The 16,916-nt window shown below is 40.3% G+C and overlaps 1 protein-coding gene across 1 annotated transcript in view; it reads right to left on the bottom strand.

The window, feature by feature from the left end:
- Positions 1 to 3,245: 3,245 nt before the first annotated feature.
- The window catches only part of LOC127643518 (probable ribonuclease ZC3H12C), a 53,210-nt gene continuing 39,539 nt past the window's right edge, over positions 3,246 to 16,916 (bottom strand). Inside the window, exons 2-6 of the mRNA XM_052126316.1 lie at positions 6,875 to 7,674; positions 6,090 to 6,229; positions 5,329 to 5,563; positions 5,099 to 5,205; positions 3,246 to 4,744 (exon numbers count right to left, since the gene is read on the bottom strand). Of these exons, the coding sequence (XP_051982276.1) occupies positions 3,381 to 4,744; positions 5,099 to 5,205; positions 5,329 to 5,563; positions 6,090 to 6,229; positions 6,875 to 7,578 (2,550 nt within the window). The 5' untranslated portion in view covers positions 7,579 to 7,674 and the 3' untranslated portion in view covers positions 3,246 to 3,380. The remainder of the gene's footprint in view (positions 4,745 to 5,098; positions 5,206 to 5,328; positions 5,564 to 6,089; positions 6,230 to 6,874; positions 7,675 to 16,916) is intronic.

Here is a 16,916-nt window from a genome sequence, read left to right as displayed (position 1 = left end):
TATAACTGAAAACTTGTAGGCTGAACATGGTTCATATTGAGATGTGTCTTAAGCACAATGCCATGTAGAGGCAATACTCTATGCCCACACACTGCCAAAAATGGCACACAGTGCCACAAGGCAAGAGGGAAGGCTCTTCTTTATCCAAAATAAAGGTTCTCCTATGAAATATATTTCAGGCAACATTTTATATCGCAATGTATATCGCAGCTCATTTCTTGGACCTCAAGTCCAGCCCTCTTAAGAATGACCTCAAGCCAAGCCCTGCATCAAAAATGACATCTGTCAAATCCAGTAGTTTATGGAATATGAAAAGTGTGAGACTATTCAACTGCATTTTATAAATGTAGGTTTCAGACTTGGTTTCATCAACCAGAGCTGAAGCAAAGGTTCCTCAAATTCTGTTTCTTTTTACCCCCAATAACCCTATTTAAACTTTTCGAATCAAGACTTTTTAGATTTTTTGCTCTCCCTCATAAACTTCTGATTTGACAAGTTCTCTTTATGATAAAATGTTGCCAAATGATTTCTTAATTTACATATGTACTACCTTTTTGTACATAGCTTTGTGTGTGATTATAATTTTCCATAGATCATATAAACATCTCTGATTTTAAGTTAAAATGATACAATTTGTATCAACAAGGACAGGTATTCTCTGGCTACCATGGGTAACATAAAAAATTAAAACAATTCTGAAATAATTCATACCTGATAAGGAATTTTGATAAAAAAAAAATTGTTTTTTAATAATTTGCATTCAATCAGAGTTGATCTTTTAAAAGAGCAAGATATAATTATCATATATTGCAGTAGTATGTACCCATAGGCTAATCCAGAGACGTCCCTTACTAAAACTAAAAAGCTATCCAGAAAGAGCTATAGCAACCTGTCTGTACTACACTATACCTGCGGCTACATTCAGACCCTTTTTGTGATCATAACACTGAGAGAACTACAGAAACCCCAAGCCAACTTCCAAAACTACAAATACACACACACACACAACTACAAGTATGCGCACACAAACACATTCAAGATTAAGCATTTCTCTCTATAAAAGAATAAACCAAAAAATCAATACAAAACAGGAACAGAAATCAAACCGTAAATCATAATGGCAATATAAGCAATCAGTAATAGACAAGTTACTTCACTGGACTAGCAATTATTTGCTGAGCACAATTACATTTTACGTACTAGGGGAGACCGGAGGCAAAGCACTACATTTCTCTGAAAAAACAAAACAAGCCAGAGTGATGACACTTATTCAGCACATGGTCAGTATATTTCTCTCTTTATTTTAATAATTTCACTTTGTGAACATTAACTGATATGCTAGTAATATAATACAAATTGCATGCCTTAATTTCAACATTCTTCTGCTGTCCAATATTTAGATTCTTTGAATTTAAACATATATGATTTATCCCTACTTTTATCTATTAGTTGTTCTTGGCTGTGAGGTCATGGGCAATTGAACTACTTGTTATGTAATACAAATTGCATTCCTGAATGCAATTAAGGAAACACTTAATTTTTCATGGTCAATGAGTTAGGATAGAAATGCTAACTATTACAATTTCCCCCAGTCTCCTCTACTTAATTGTAGGGCAATGTGAACAAATATAAAATAATATAAAAATCAAATAAAAAATATCAAAAGTCAAAAAAGTTATTTTTTAGTTTTGTTCAAATTGGACTAGAAAAGCACACAGGGTCCTGCCCTTTATTTGCTTTTCATCTGATGCCTTCATATGTTAATGCAAATAAATGCAGTACTGCAAACATCTGTGTTATCCAAAAAGGAAAATGTCAAGTTGTCCTAATCATTTTCATTATAGACCATCAACACCTACAAATTCTCTGGCTTTCCTACTCCTCTTGTTTAATACCATACTTTATTGAATTGAAAAAGTGCCCTGTGATTCAATTTGTTCTCATAATTGTTCAACATAATCATTGACATTAAGTACAACATATGAGAAAATAAATAGTAGAAAATAAATATTACATGCATCACAACATTCACACCTTTGACTTTTACAGCTGCTGTGGATACATCAGTCAAGGATATATTAAGAACTGAGAGGCCCATGGGCCAGTATACCATGGAGCCCCCCCATAACGTGACTACATTCACTTTTATGCACCATAGGATGCTTGGCAGATTTGGTTGGATTTTTCAAATTGACAGAGCAATGTCTTAATTATCTGTACTTTTTAATTATGAGCCAATCTAAAATCATGCATTATAAATAGGGATGTGCACAGCGCCTGCATTGAAATAGCCTTCCAAAATCACAATTCAGTTATTCTGCAGGTGTATAGTGGTCTTCAACCCGATCCGACAGTACCCAACAAACCTACAGGTTTTGGGCAAGGCTGGGGTCAGTTTTTCAAGTAGGCTATAGGGCGAGTTACAGGCTGTTCACATGCGTGTCTGTGCTGTTTTTCAATAGGTTTTCTATGTAAACGCTCTTGATGGACGTCTTTGATCATTGCGCCACAACTCACATTTTTCAGTGTACTGCACGGGACCATCACATTTGTTAGACACTGTGTTAAGTTTAAAAGAACTTCAATATTTATAAATGCATCTCAAGACACCTGCGTTCTGTTTCACCATTTGTTGCGCTGTTGACACAAATCGACATTCTGACGAAGTTCAGGTTGCAAAGAGGACTTAATGTGACTGTTACACTTACACACGATTCCTGATTGTTTTTCACCTGGCAAAGCTTTTGATAATCGGCAAGACAGTGTTTTTCCCCCCTTTTGCTCTGGTGTGCAGAAAATAATTACATAAATTAAATGCTAAATCATGTTAAAATCAAAGCATCCCCACAAGGTTTATAAACAGCAGAGTTCGCTGCCTCATGGAAAGTGCCCGGGCAGAATTATAACAGTAACAATAATAACAGAATAACCGTTTGTGAACTCTTGCTGTTAACCAAATATTACAAAAGCTTACATGCACATATTTAGTGTATTAAGGCATCTGATCTTTCGCTTTATAATTAAACATTAAATGCATGCAGAACTTAAACATTTTAAAGTCCTCAATACTGCTGCATGCATTCTGTCGCTTATATGAATTTAAACCATTCGTTTTGCACAAAGCCATGGTAAACTGAACCTTATCTTTGTGTTTGAAAGCGTTGAATGAATCAAACACTGTTCTCTGTAGTCCTTAAAATAAGTGGGCTGCACCTGTGAGAGGGAGATTCCCTGATTGTGCAGCCATGCACTAGAGTGGTTATGATCACGCTGCTGTAGACCAGCATGCATTGGTTAAGAGCTTGAGGCCCCTTGGGTTTAGAGGCCCCTGGGCAACGGCCCAATTGGCCCAGTGGTTAATCCGTCCCTGACCTCAGTACTCAATATCTTGCATGGATCTTTTCTGCCAAGATGGCTGCTGCCAATTGCTGGGCATCGGTCACATGAGGGTACTGACCCATGACCAACTGTACAAGCTCAGAGGGAAAAATGTTACAAAGATTGGAAAATACTTTCTCTCGTACTTCTTGGTAATTATTTAAGGCTGGTGGCTCTTGGTGCTGGTGTGCTAAAATGCGGGATGGATACAAAGGGTGGGAAGGTGGAGGAGGAAAGGGACAGCCCTGGGGCCTCCGCCACATCTGCTCATGGTTCTTTGAAAAGTCCTGGAAGCTGAAGGGCTTGTAGCAAAGGTTTGAGTGCTGTCTGTAATATGAATCCCAGCTGCTCTTGCTACCTTGAGATAGGTTGGACTTTCTGGGCGGTAACGGAGAGTGTTCATAAAGCGTGGAGTCTGACATGCTGTCCACACGTGTGGAGGCAAGGCTACAAGAAACAGGAGGGACATCTCCAGGACAGCTTGAACAGGCTCCTACCACTTGATGCTGAAGTTGTGGAGTCCTGTAGGAGACAGAGTGCTTGAAGTGGCTCTCCTGCTGGTCTTCTAGAGATAAGCTATGAACACGCGGCATGCTGTGGAGAAATCCTGGCTGGTTATGTGTAGCAGGGGAGCGCATTCGTGCTGGAGAAATGACAGGGGGTAATTGGTAATGTCTGCGGTGATGTTGGTGATGACACTTGATACCATCATCCAAGAAAAAATCAGGAGAGCTCATGCAAGAATGCTCGCTGTGGGTTGCCATGACATAAGAATCTGAGCTCACGCTGCTGTCACTGCTGCAGTCTGATGCCATTGAGCTGGTCCGAGGATCAAGATCAGAAAGGAAGTGGTGCTCTGGACTCCTCTGAGAGGGCAGGCTTAGGCCAGAATATGCCCTATCCATGGAGTAATAAAGATCTGAAGACTCACAGGTTGGATACAGTTCTGCTTGAGACAGTGGTGAAGCTTCTGTATTCTTTACCGAACAAATAGTATGATCCTTCTGATCCTGAGTATGCCCATTACAGGAAGGGGGGCCTCCCGGAGCAGGGGGCAGAACAAAGTTGCCCTTATACAGGTCTGCTTTGGTTTTGGAACGTAGCTTGTCCTCCACATCACTGTAAGAGAGGGCACGGATGTTAGGGTCAGGTTGCCTCTTTGGGTGAACTCGTTTACTGTCGCAGGCTTTGTCAATGCGGGAGCCTCCAGGCAAACTGTGACTTTTCACAAGACTTGACTGACCCACATTTTTAATTGTGGAGCTCTTGGCATTAGCGCGGAGCTCATCTGCGACTGCACACTGTGGCTGTGTGCCACGCTCTGGATGATAGAACTTACACTTGTGCCCATAGGTGCATTTCTTTCCTAATGGAAAAAAGGAATGAACAAATTATTTCATATACAAAACACACTTGTATCTATAAACTCATTGTTAATAAATAAATTAAATTTCAGGTGACTGGCTGAAGGCTAAACTATTCTTCGGTTTTCCTTGTGCTACTTCTTACACAGAGGTAAATTTAGTCATCAGCGTACAGTAGTCTGGGTTCACCCCAATTTTTCTAAACACAAAAACAATGTGCTTGCACCCGCAGTACTACTAAAGAGTAGTGCACACACATTTTTCAAGGGCTAAAGAACATGACTGTGCATGTAACTGTACATGGAACAATAAGGTATACTCTAGCCTTAACAGTCAAAAACAGGGTCAGCGCTTACCGTATGGACAGGGCTGTTTCTTATGCTCTGGAATGATGGGTCTTTTTCTGAGAAAATTCTCCAGACTTGGCCCATGACGACCCAGAGGATCATCAGGAGGCATGAACCTGAGTGATTTTTTTCTTACATTAGTATTCTCATTGTCATAAAGGGCAAAATTAGCTAATAGAAGTAAACAACATTTAAATTAAGATTTTCATTCTATAAATATCTATATCCCACATACTCACTTATCATTAACAAAGGAGTACATTAGAAGTCGTTCATCAATAAATTTCTTCCACTCTGGTTTCTCAACAGCCAAGTCTCTGTAGTTGTCATTGGAGACAATGATGCCATCTGATTCGTGAGACAGTTTAACAATAAACCTGTCGTCATAGCAAACCACTCTGCGGCCCTGGACACGACGTGAGGGTGTGAAAACCAGAATTTTTTCCTTTTCCAGCCGTCTTAAAATCTCCTGATCTGTAGGGAATTGTTTTTTTAAATGTCAGCTTAATTTGTAGATTTGGTTACAACTTACAGGCTTTTGATAAAATAGGCAATGTTTTATCTACTCTTAACTTCTGTCAAGCGCCAGGCTCTTATCATGTTGCAACGTCCACCAAAAGTTAGGATACTTTAGCAGTCCCATGTCGTTCATAAAATATTAATCGTCTGAACAGACCCCCTAAAGCAATTTGGGGTTGAGTTCTTGTTTAAGCACACAATGGTATTAGGGTTCTCTCCAGTTCATAGACTCTCTGCAATATTTCTGTTATCAAACCAGACAGGTCTGATAATGCTTTGTCCAAATAACAAAAATGTATTATAGAATTCATCCACTGGCAATTAATAAAACTTCAACTAATAAAAAAATCTAATTGAGTTGTCAACAAATTAATTCTGTCTTACATTCTGTGATAGCCTGAATAAACAAAAAAGCTTCACAGTTTAAATTCCTACATGGTCTCAAGTGATGATCTGTGGAAATCCTGGCAAGTGTTTTCACCTGTGATGAGAGCATCAGGGCGGGACTGTTCCTTTCTCCAAGCAGGCACAAATACTGTAATGTCTCGATGGCCGCGTTCAAGAAACCAATCAACTGCGAGCTGAATGCCATGACAGGAGAACACCTCCTTATCACCATGGCTGTAAAAGAAAGAAAGAATGGGATGCCATTTTAAAAAGTGTCTACAGATATACCTTCATTATTCTACTTCAAAGCCCTCTTGCAAAATCTAACATGCAGAAAATTAAATAGAAAAATCATGGAATATGCATAGGTCATAACTGCTTACAGAGAATGCAAACTGCAATAAAACTATTACTACTACTACTATTACTACTACTAATAATCATAATAATAATAGTAATAATAATAAGGATTCCTAAACTATGATTAACTATGCGGCAGAAAGTACCATTGTCCAGACAATCTGGCAAGTAAACTTGACTTATAACATTTTCTCATACAATTAGCAGTTCTAGAGTCTAGTCTTAATGACTCTAAAATGCACGGAATGGCTCAGTTTATGTTAATTATTATCAGCTCCATATGTAAAATCTGAATCTGCTTTTGCTATTGTAATTTTAAAGATATTACAACAATTTAAAAAATCTCTGTTTAGATAAACACCACAAGCAAAACCACTGAGTAAATCATTGTTGAGATGGTTTAGATGGATTCCTTAATGTTCAGTAAATATGAAGCCAGCACAAATTTTCGTATTTGATTCATGACCTCCTCAGAACAGAAACTTTAATGCAGATACTGCTTCTTTTCTGGATTCTCACCTCATGGCCACATTGCTTCCATCAATAACAATGGGGCGGAGGTTATCCTTATCATCCATTGGTGTCCGAGAGAGAGATTCTGACAAGTGGGAGTAAACAGAGTCTGAGAATCTGCAGGAAGATGATGAACCAAAGGATGAAGGTGTGGAAGTTAACTGGGAGGAAAACTGCTTCCCACCCTCATTCTCTGACTTACTTCCCAGTTTCACCAGCTCACCGAGAATGTCATTAATCAGTGCGTCTGACCCTAGCTTGTTCAGAACCAGCTGAACCAATTCTTCCGCATAACCGAGCTTAAGGGCAAACTCCATCTTTGTCTTGTATTTCCTGAGCATATCAGCAGGGCCTGGCTCTCCAGGTACCATGTCCAGAACCGTTGAATACAAATCCAGGCATGGAGACCAAGAGAGTGGTGGGTGGACTGCATGGATAGACTCGTCACTGAGCACACGAGGACTACTACAACTCTGCTCAGACTCGCAATCTGACCCTTCACTTTCATCTGAATCCCCTTGTTGGGAAGAACTCCTGCTTCTGGTGCAGGGGGCTGCATTATCAACAGTGTCTGACGAGCCACTTTCCATGATAGGTCCAGCATCAGTGCCAGCCTGCTGGTCTTTTGCTTTAACATGGAGGTAGTTAAGATCCAGTCCCAGTTCAAGGATGTGGCCTGTTCCATCATCCAGATGCTCCTTCAGGCCCATGAAGCTTCCACAGACATCCAGCGCAGTACTGACTGTGAGCCCTGCTGACCCTTGTCACCAGTTATGGAGCCCTCAGTTTGCCTTGCTCATGTGAACCTGGAGAACAATAGAGGGAGAATTTGAGTGTATTGGATTTATTCTCTAAATTGTACTGTTTGTTAAGGTAATGAAGGATGTTCACTCACAGGGTACTTTATTTGGGACACCTGTACATCTGCTTCATTCAAGCGATTATCTAATCAGCCAATCATGTGGCAGCAGTGCAATGCATAAAATCAGCAAATACGGGTCAGGAGCTGCAGTTAATATTTTAAATGTTGACCATTTTTCTCTCTTCTGGCTAAAAAGACTCAGGAACATCCATGATGTCAGGTAGAGGTTGAGAAACCTTGTTGAATCAAATTATGTCAAGAATGAGAACACACCCTTCTTCTACAACAGTTCAACAAGTCTGGCTGTGTTCTAACTGGTGCTGATCATGCCTTCACAGGGCATTTAGAAAGGAGCACAATCCATGCTGTCAGGTCCTTCCAAACAGAATTTCCAATAGGAATCACTTTAAAAGTGAGTTCTGACTGACCGTTATCACCTTTCAGCCATCTGAAACTCTCACAGTAGAGGGTAATTGCCTTCGAAGGGATAGGGCATAGGGATGATCACCCTGAATGGGATGGGCCAACGTGGGAGCTGGATGTGAGGAAAGTTACTGAAGTTTATTTATAGTTTTTGTTCAGCAGGAGGTTTCTTGTGACAGCTCGAGAACATTTTGTTTAATCTTCATGCATGGCATATTGGGATACATTATCTTTTACTCACTTGTTTCTCATTCATCTGTATTGGACATGCACAGTGGCTCCTGCCTTATTGTAAGCAAAGACCGCGTTGCGCAATTTGTGTTTGTGGGCTGGTTATGGATTAATTTTTGAAAAAAAATGAGTCTTTGGAAAAGCTGGCCGGTATTGAGATTGCTTCTCAAGTTTCCCCAGTAAGTGGCTCTGACATGAGCATCATGGAGGAAATGGGTATGTGTGTGTAGCTGTCAACCAAAGCCTATTAGCTGTTTATAAAAATGGGATGAGATGTTTGACATGTACTGCCCCCTTTTCCTTTTTCAGTAGGAAATATGTCAAAACAACTAATCAACTACTAATTCTAAGGGCAATTTTTGTGGCAGCACAAAGCAAATGTGGGTGGGAGTGCATGTAATTGCTTGGGCTATTAGTGGGTGTATGCACACAAACTGTGGGTGTATTGTATGTTAAGTAATTGCCCAAAAAGCAGTTTGCTATTTTCCTGAGATATACATTTACATTTTACATTTATGCATCTGGCAGATGCTTTTATCCAAAGCGACTTACAGTGTACTTATTACAGGGACAATCCCCCTGGAGAAACCTGGATTTAAGTGTTCACAGGGCACAATGGTGGTGGCTTTGGGGATCAAACCGGCAACCTTCTGCTTAGCAGTTCTGTGGTTTAGCCCACTACACCACCACCACTCCAAATAGAAATAGTTTAAGATGTCTGAGAACCACATCTATTATCAGTGCAAAGTCTAAAGTTCCTGCATTTGCAGTTTGGAGATTCCACCATTAGGTGGTAATTAAGTCAAAATTCTGAAAATACAGTGGAACATCACATTATGTTCCTGACAATCACTGTTAATACTAGCCAGGATTTTTGTGTCAGTAGATCAATTAATTATTATACATACATTCTCTATAATTTAACAGAGCCTACATCCAATTAGTCCTGACAAGCACCACATGTTCCATGCATATATAAGGAGCATGAGATGTGCATGGCATTCAACAATGATGCTTAATGAGCAAAAGAACTTAAGCCTATATTTCTGTTCTTCTGATGCATTACATTCAACCCATTTACACTACCAACTTCTTATGGATGTGCTGTCTTTGTTTTGATTGCTGGTGCGTGACAAGGAATGGAATATATTATAGGACGTACAAGGTGCGATAACCAGAGGAGAATGAAGCAGTGGAGGATTGAGTTCGTCTACATATACAGTGGCCTATTAGTTGAGCAGATGTTACTGTACATGGAATGGGGCCCTCCAGTCATTTATAAAAGTTTGCATTGATCGTAGACTGTAGCTGGCATTGTGTCATGTATACAATTCGTTTGTTGTATTTACAAGTGTTGAGTTGGTGATAAGAATAATATATCTGTTGTAATCAAGACTATTTTAATATATCAGGGAAAGGACATAATTTGTGTATGGGAGTATAATTACCATAAAATCATCATAATACATGATATTTAGTCACACAGCAATCTTTTATTGGTTTTATTTCTCGATATTAAGTTATATATTTTCCTCCTCAGAAAATTATGTCAGAGACAGCCTCTGGTGTGTATGTATGTGTAATTTGTACAAGCTTTTCCATTTTTCACAACAATTGAACAAGCTTCCTATATTTGCACAACACCTTTTGTATATTTACATTTTCCATTATTTTTTCATTTATCTTTCTGCTCTAACGCTACAATCCCCCTCTTCAAGCCTTCATTTTTGAAGAAAACTGAATGAAGACCTCTGAGTTTGTCGGTAGAAGAGGTGACAACACCCTGTCAATGCACTGAAATACTCTTATCTCCCCTTCTGTCAAACCCTGTGTCATGGATAGTGCTTGAAGTGGAAGGGTACTCATCAGTACGCAGTACCTGCACTTTTTTTATTTAGCTTTTCTTGCGTACCACCACTTCTCGAGTCTCGCAGTATGATAAAAATTTTTTTACTTAATGTAAATCAGTGAATGATTTTATGTGGCCTGCCAATCACTTTTTATCTGAAAATCACATTACAGTCTAAACATCTGAGTGCTCTCTGTGGTGAGTTTAAAAACACTCAGTGGTCACCAGAAGCGATCCATGGTCCATTTTTGGACAGGAGAGTGCATTTAAGCTTGTCTGGGCATAGTTTAGTAACACAGCTCTCCAAAACATGAACCATCAACTTTTAGGTCAGCACATTTTATTGCGTATTACACAGTGGATTTTACAGAAGTGATGTCAGCTCATATGCACAAACTTTATCAACAAAAGATAAATCTATGATGAAAACCAAAAACAAAGCAAAAAACTGAAAAGTTTGCTTCTATTTTCCATTGTGTTTAATGGGGGTCTCATCTGTTGAGTGTCTGTTGTGCTCATCAAAAAGTGATAACATACAGGCATATTTCCTGATTGTGTTTGGTTCTATATACAGATGTGTGTCAGCATTCTCAATTCCAAACATCAACAAATCAGTTTGTTCTTTGTTTACTTATGATTATCTGCACAAGTATCTGGCTCCTGCACAAATTCACCATATGTACAGGACAAGGAAAGACAAATTTTCCCCTCACTGAATGGGAGGATAATAGAGAAAATGGAAGAACAGACATTGCTATTTTTTCAGTTGTATACAGGGGTGTAAAGTAATGAATTACAAAGACTCATGTTACCTTAATTAACTACTTTCCCCCCAAGAATTCTACTTTTTTTAATTAGTTTAAAAATGTTATAGTTTTATTTGAGTACATTTTAAGTGCTGTAACTGTACTTTTATTGTGCTGTTTTCCCATCGTCTATGTTCGCTACTTCCCTGTCCTGATTTTATTTGTATCTCTATCGACAGGAGTCTGCAGTTGTGTGTAAGTGTGTTTATTTAATTGTTTTTACTTTGTTGAATAGTGGTATTCATCGCTAGACTGAAAAAATTGCACTTGTATGTTTTGAATACTATTCTGATTCTAGTGAAACTTTGTAATATGGCACTTTTGTACCACTGTCTCCTTAAGATGATTTGCTTATGTTTTTCCTCTTTTGTAAGTCGCTTTTGGATAAAAGCATCTGCCAAATGAATAAATGTAAATGTAAATCAACATGATTAGCTAGGAAGAGTCTCGTGACTCTCGTCAAATGAAATCACACATAAAAAACTTGAATGGCAGCTGTAGATTGCCACCAATTGTGGAGGATGCCTCAAGCTCAGTTCAACACCTGAACATCTCACCTGCACCTGAAAGGGATTTTCGCAGTGAAAAAGGCCAATTGCTTGATAGTGTCATGTGAGTTTAACTTGCTCAAGCCAGATATCAGCATTAATCCTGCCACTAATTTGAAGAAACATATAGAGGTAAATTTCATATTTCTGCTAACTAGATTCTTTGTGTCTATAGTGTAGCCTGTAATTTAACTCAATCACTGATTTGATTGACAGTCGGCTACTGTTTGTGCGCTAATGCGCCTAAATTATCCAATTCACTTTATAATTCCGCCAATGCCCTTCATTTATGTCTAAAGTGAATTTAAACAGTGGGACAAAAAGAGTATTTGCATCAAAATATTGGACTTGAAATGTACATATAACCAAATTGAGCACTGTCTAGTAGGCTATATCATATAAAGGCTATTAATCAAAAAACAATAACAAGGAAATGAGAAAACCACTCACTATATTTTTGATAATATATATATATTTTTTTAAATATATATATTTTTTTAATAATACTGACCCCTATTGTAGAGCGTGTGTTATTTGGTATAATAAATTACCAGGAAAGTAGAGATGATAAAATAATTTATAATTATGCTTAGCCTTTATAAAGATAGAAAAGTATCAACATTTGCAGAGCAATAATTTTCAGAACATTCCACCAGTCACAAACTTCAGAAAATGTTGCATCATGCATTAGAATGATAACACAAATATTTCTTGGCTTAAAAGATACAAGACCTAAATCAATGTTGAACATTGTATCTCAAAAGGAGGACAATGTGGCCCCCATGTGCTACTTAAAGAAATAAATCAAACCAAAATGAAAATTCTCTTATCATTTACTCCCCCTCATGTCATCTGTCTATGCATTTCTTTACAGAAAACAAATTAAGATTTTTAGAAGAATATTTCAACTCTGTAGGTCCATTCAATGTAAGTGAAGGGGTGCCAAAATTGTGACGCTCCAAAAAGCATACAAGTGGTTTAATCCATGACTTCAGAACTGATATGACCATTGTGGGTGAGAAACAGATCAATATTTAAGTCAATTTTTGCTAGAAATTCTTCTCTCTCCACAGTAGGTGGCGATATGCATGAAGAATGTGAATCACCAAAAACACAAGAAGAAAGTGGAGATTGACTGAGCAGGGAGGAGAATAAATAGTAAAAAAGGAATTAAATATTGATCTGTTTCTCACCACATCTGTCATTTTACTTATGAAGACATGGATTAAACCACTGGAGGCACATGGATTAGACTTCTTTTATGCTGATTTATGTGATTTGTGGAGCTTCAATATTTTAGCACCGATTCACTTTCATTGTATGGACCAAAAGAGCTGAGGTGTTCTTCTATAAATCTTAATTTATGTTCAGCAGAAGAAAGAAAGTCATACACATTCTGGATGGATTGAGTGTGAGTAAACGATTACTTCATTTTTGGGTGAATTGTTCCTTTTTAAGCGTGATGTAGTCCCTGTACCAAACCAAAATTTCTCATGCCTACTCTACCTCCTCTATTGTGCAGGACATGACGTGCCAAGTGATCCTGCTTATTTAGCATTTTTTTTGCATTCCTTGCATTGTTTGAACATGTTTTATGCACAACAATAATGCTCTGTCTGCATTAAGGGAAATTTAGACCCTACACATAAACTGATTTTAATGTAATTGTTTCATACATTACGATTTAAAATGGTGATCAGTGTATTGAAAGTAACTTTTTCATCTTTTAATTTCTGTTATCATGTCTCCCTTTTATTTTTTGGATTCAGATTCATGTAGTGTTTATCATAGATAAGTGATGTATTTTCAAAGTTGGCATACAGTGTTCATTATAATGGGGCATAGGTTTTGCAACTCGGTACTCAATACTCACTACTCATGAGTACTTTTAAATGAGCTACTCTTTTACTCTACTTGAGTAGTTTTTATGACAGCTACTTTTTATTTTTTGGTTGCACATTTTTTTTTTTTTTTAAAAGACAGTTCTGCTTTAGATTACCATTGTTTTCTTATGTGGGTTGATATTGTCAAAGATATCTCAGTTTTTATAAACAATAATCCTATAGATAAGTGATGTATTTTAAAAGTTGGCATACAGCGTTCATTATAATGGGGCATAGGTTTTGCAACTCGGTACTGAATACTCACTACTCATGAGTACTTTTAAATGAGCTACTCTTTTACTCTACTTGAGTAGTTTTTATGACAGCTACTTTTTATTTTTTGGTTGCACATTTTTTTTTTTTTTAAAAAGACAGTTCTGCATTAGATTACCATTGTTTTCTTATGTGGGTTGATATTGTCAAAGATATCTCAGTTTTTATAAACAATAATCCTATAGATAAGTGATGTATTTTAAAAGTTGGCATACAGCGTTCATTATAATGGGGCATAGGTTTTGCAACTCGGTACTGAATACTCACTACTCATGAGTACTTTTAAATGAGCTACTCTTTTACTCTACTTGAGTAGTTTTTAGGACAGCTACTTTTTATTTTTTGGTTGCACATTTATTTTATTTAAAAAGACAGTTCTGCATTAGATTGCCATTGTTTTCTTATGTGGGTTGATATTGTCAAAGATATCTCAGTTTTTATAAACAATAATCCTATAAATAAGTGATGCATTTTAAAAGTTGGCCTACAGCGTTCATTATAATGGGGCATAGGTTTTGCAACTCGGTACTCCATACTCACTACTCGTGAGTACTTTTAAATGAGCTACTCTTTTAATCTACTACGAGGATTCCATATGCCCCAGGAGCCTCTGGAACTGTTTGAGAGGAATCGCTGTGCCTGGCTTGAAGCGAGCGAGGCACCTGATCACTGACTGCGCGCGCTCAGTTGTGAGGCGTGCTGATATTGAGACTGAGTCTAACTCCAAGCCGGGAAAAGAGATGCTCTGAACTGGAGAGAGCTTGCTTTTTTCCAAGTTGACCTGAAGCCCTAAACGGCTGAGGTGCGCGAGCATCTGGTCCCCGTGGGCGCATAGTAACTCTTGAGGTGTGCTAGGATGAGCCAGTCGTTGAGGTAATTGAGTATGCGGATGCCCACTTCCCGTAGTGGGGCAAGGGCTGCCTCTGCGACCTTGGTGAAGACACGAGGGGACAGGGACAGGCCGAAGGGTAGGACCTTGTACTGATATGCCTGGCTGTCGAATGCGAATCATAAGAAGGGTCGGTGTCGAGGCAGAATGGAGACGTGGAAGTACCCATCCTTCAGGTCTACCGCCGCGAATCAATCTTGATGCCGAACGCAAGTTAGAATTTGCCTCTTCATGAGCATTCCGTAGGCGAGATGGCCGCGTCCGGGGAGCCGGGACTGCAAAGTTTTCTTGTCGGGGTGCCGTGAGAATGGCGGGCACCAGTCTGATGTCCTAGGAAGTGAGGGAATTGCTCTGTTATTGATAATTTGGGTACTGCAGCCCAAAAGGGGTGCAGCGAAAGAAAAAGGGAGAACTGAGGATTCTCCTCCCGGCCCTCCACTGGGGGACGGAGTGGTCTTGCTACCAGCTCTGGAGAAAACATCTGGCTTCCTGGGTGCATTCCATCTCCGGAGTGTTTAGGTGTCTTACAGGCCCTAGAAGAGGTCCTGGAGACAGGGGGCATACGACACCTGCGGGGCGCTCGATGCTGGGGCTGAGAGCTGGGCCCAGGTTGAGATGGAGCTGCCAGTGGTTTCTTTGCAGGGGGACTCCCACGGCGAGCAGAGGGGGTGGCCTGCGCTGCGACGGCGCGGCATGATGTGAGAGATGGACTCCGTCTGCTTCCTCATCGCCGAAAAGTACTGGGTGAAGTCATCGACAGTATCGGCGAATAGACCGAACTGGGAGACGGGGGCATTGAGAAAGCGGGCTTTGTCAACGTCACACATCTCGACCAAGTTCAGCCACAGGTGCCGTTCCTGGACCACGAGGGTGGCCATCACCCATTCGAGTGCTTGCACTGTGACCTTTGTAGCCCTAAGAGTGAGGTCGGTGGCAGAGCGCAGTTCCTGCAGCACGTCAGGATCGGAACTACCCTTGTGTATTTCTTTGAGTGCCCTGGCTTTTTGTACCAGTAGGAGAGCCATGGCTTGCAAGGCGGAGGCAGCCTGTCCAGTGGCGCTGTAGGCTTTCACAGTCAGTGACGACGTTGTCCTACAGGCCTTGGAGGGGAGTACCGGATGGTCCTGCCAGGTGGCGGCATCCTGGGGACACAGGTGTATCGCAACCACCCTGTCCACCTGAAGTACCCATGGACCGCCCCGCTGTGCAGGGTAGCAAGAGCGGACGAGCGAGGAGGTCGGTTCCGGGCAGTAAAAGGTGCCCTCTACAAACTCGTCAGTTTGTCATGCACTTCCGGAAAGAAAGGTACCGCGGGGGTGTGGCTGGGAGCAGCACCCGGAGCTGAGGTACCAGTCATCAAGCCACGAGGGTTTGGGGGAGGACGGAGGGTTCCAGTCCAACTCAATGCTCACAGCGGCCCGGGAAAGCATGTCGGCCACCTCAATCCCGTGGGAAGAAGGAGCAACGTGGGGGCGGCCGGAGTTACATTCGTTTTGAGAAATTAAAGCTGCGACCGCAACGTTGCCATGGTCATGTCCTCGCAGTAAGAACATGAACCATCCACAAACGCTGCCTCAGTGTGATTGCTAACCAGGCACACAAGGCAGCGTCTATGACCATCGGATCTGGAGAGATACCGGCCACGTCCAGGAACTACACAGCGGCAGAAGGGCATCTTTAAAAAGACGCGTCCTGAAAAAGGAGAATAAACTCTTTTTAGAGAAATCAAACTCTTTTAAGAGAGAAGCGCTGTCGAACTGCCCAGGGGCAGAGTCTGCACAGTGTGCAGAGAGGAGAAAGCCGCTGGAATGTGCCGTCAGATCCAACAGAAAGTTCTCTTGCAGAGGTGTCACCTGAAGGACCTCCGTGTACCCGTGGACCGCCCCGCTGTGCAGGGTAGCAAGAGCGGACGAGCGAGGAGGTCGGTTCCGGGCAGTAAAAGGTGCCCTCTACACACAGCTCGCTGATCACACTTTCTCAAGTTTAGAGGTACGCAAGGCTCTCAGAAGAGACCCCTTGTGTGACTACAATCGAGACAACGTCGAGTGAGTGACAGAAGGGGAATGCTCTTTTTGGGCAAGAGAGGATATTTTTAGCTGTAATATTATAAAATTATTTGAAACGTATTTAAAATTTACAGTATGTTTTTATAGCACAATTTCTTCTTATCTGTCAAAATATGAATGAAAATTGTATTCCTCATGAGATGACCCCTTCAATGCTTCAAAGAGATTTTGGTTCCTTGAGATAGAGAAGGTTCAAACATATTGACTAATAAGAAAAA

This window comes from Xyrauchen texanus, chromosome 5 (genome assembly GCF_025860055.1).
Source record: "Xyrauchen texanus isolate HMW12.3.18 chromosome 5, RBS_HiC_50CHRs, whole genome shotgun sequence".
In the NCBI taxonomy this organism is placed as follows: domain Eukaryota; kingdom Metazoa; phylum Chordata; class Actinopteri; order Cypriniformes; family Catostomidae; genus Xyrauchen; species Xyrauchen texanus.
Note: the sequence above shows the minus strand (reverse complement) of the source record. Positions and strands in the feature narration are given on the sequence as shown.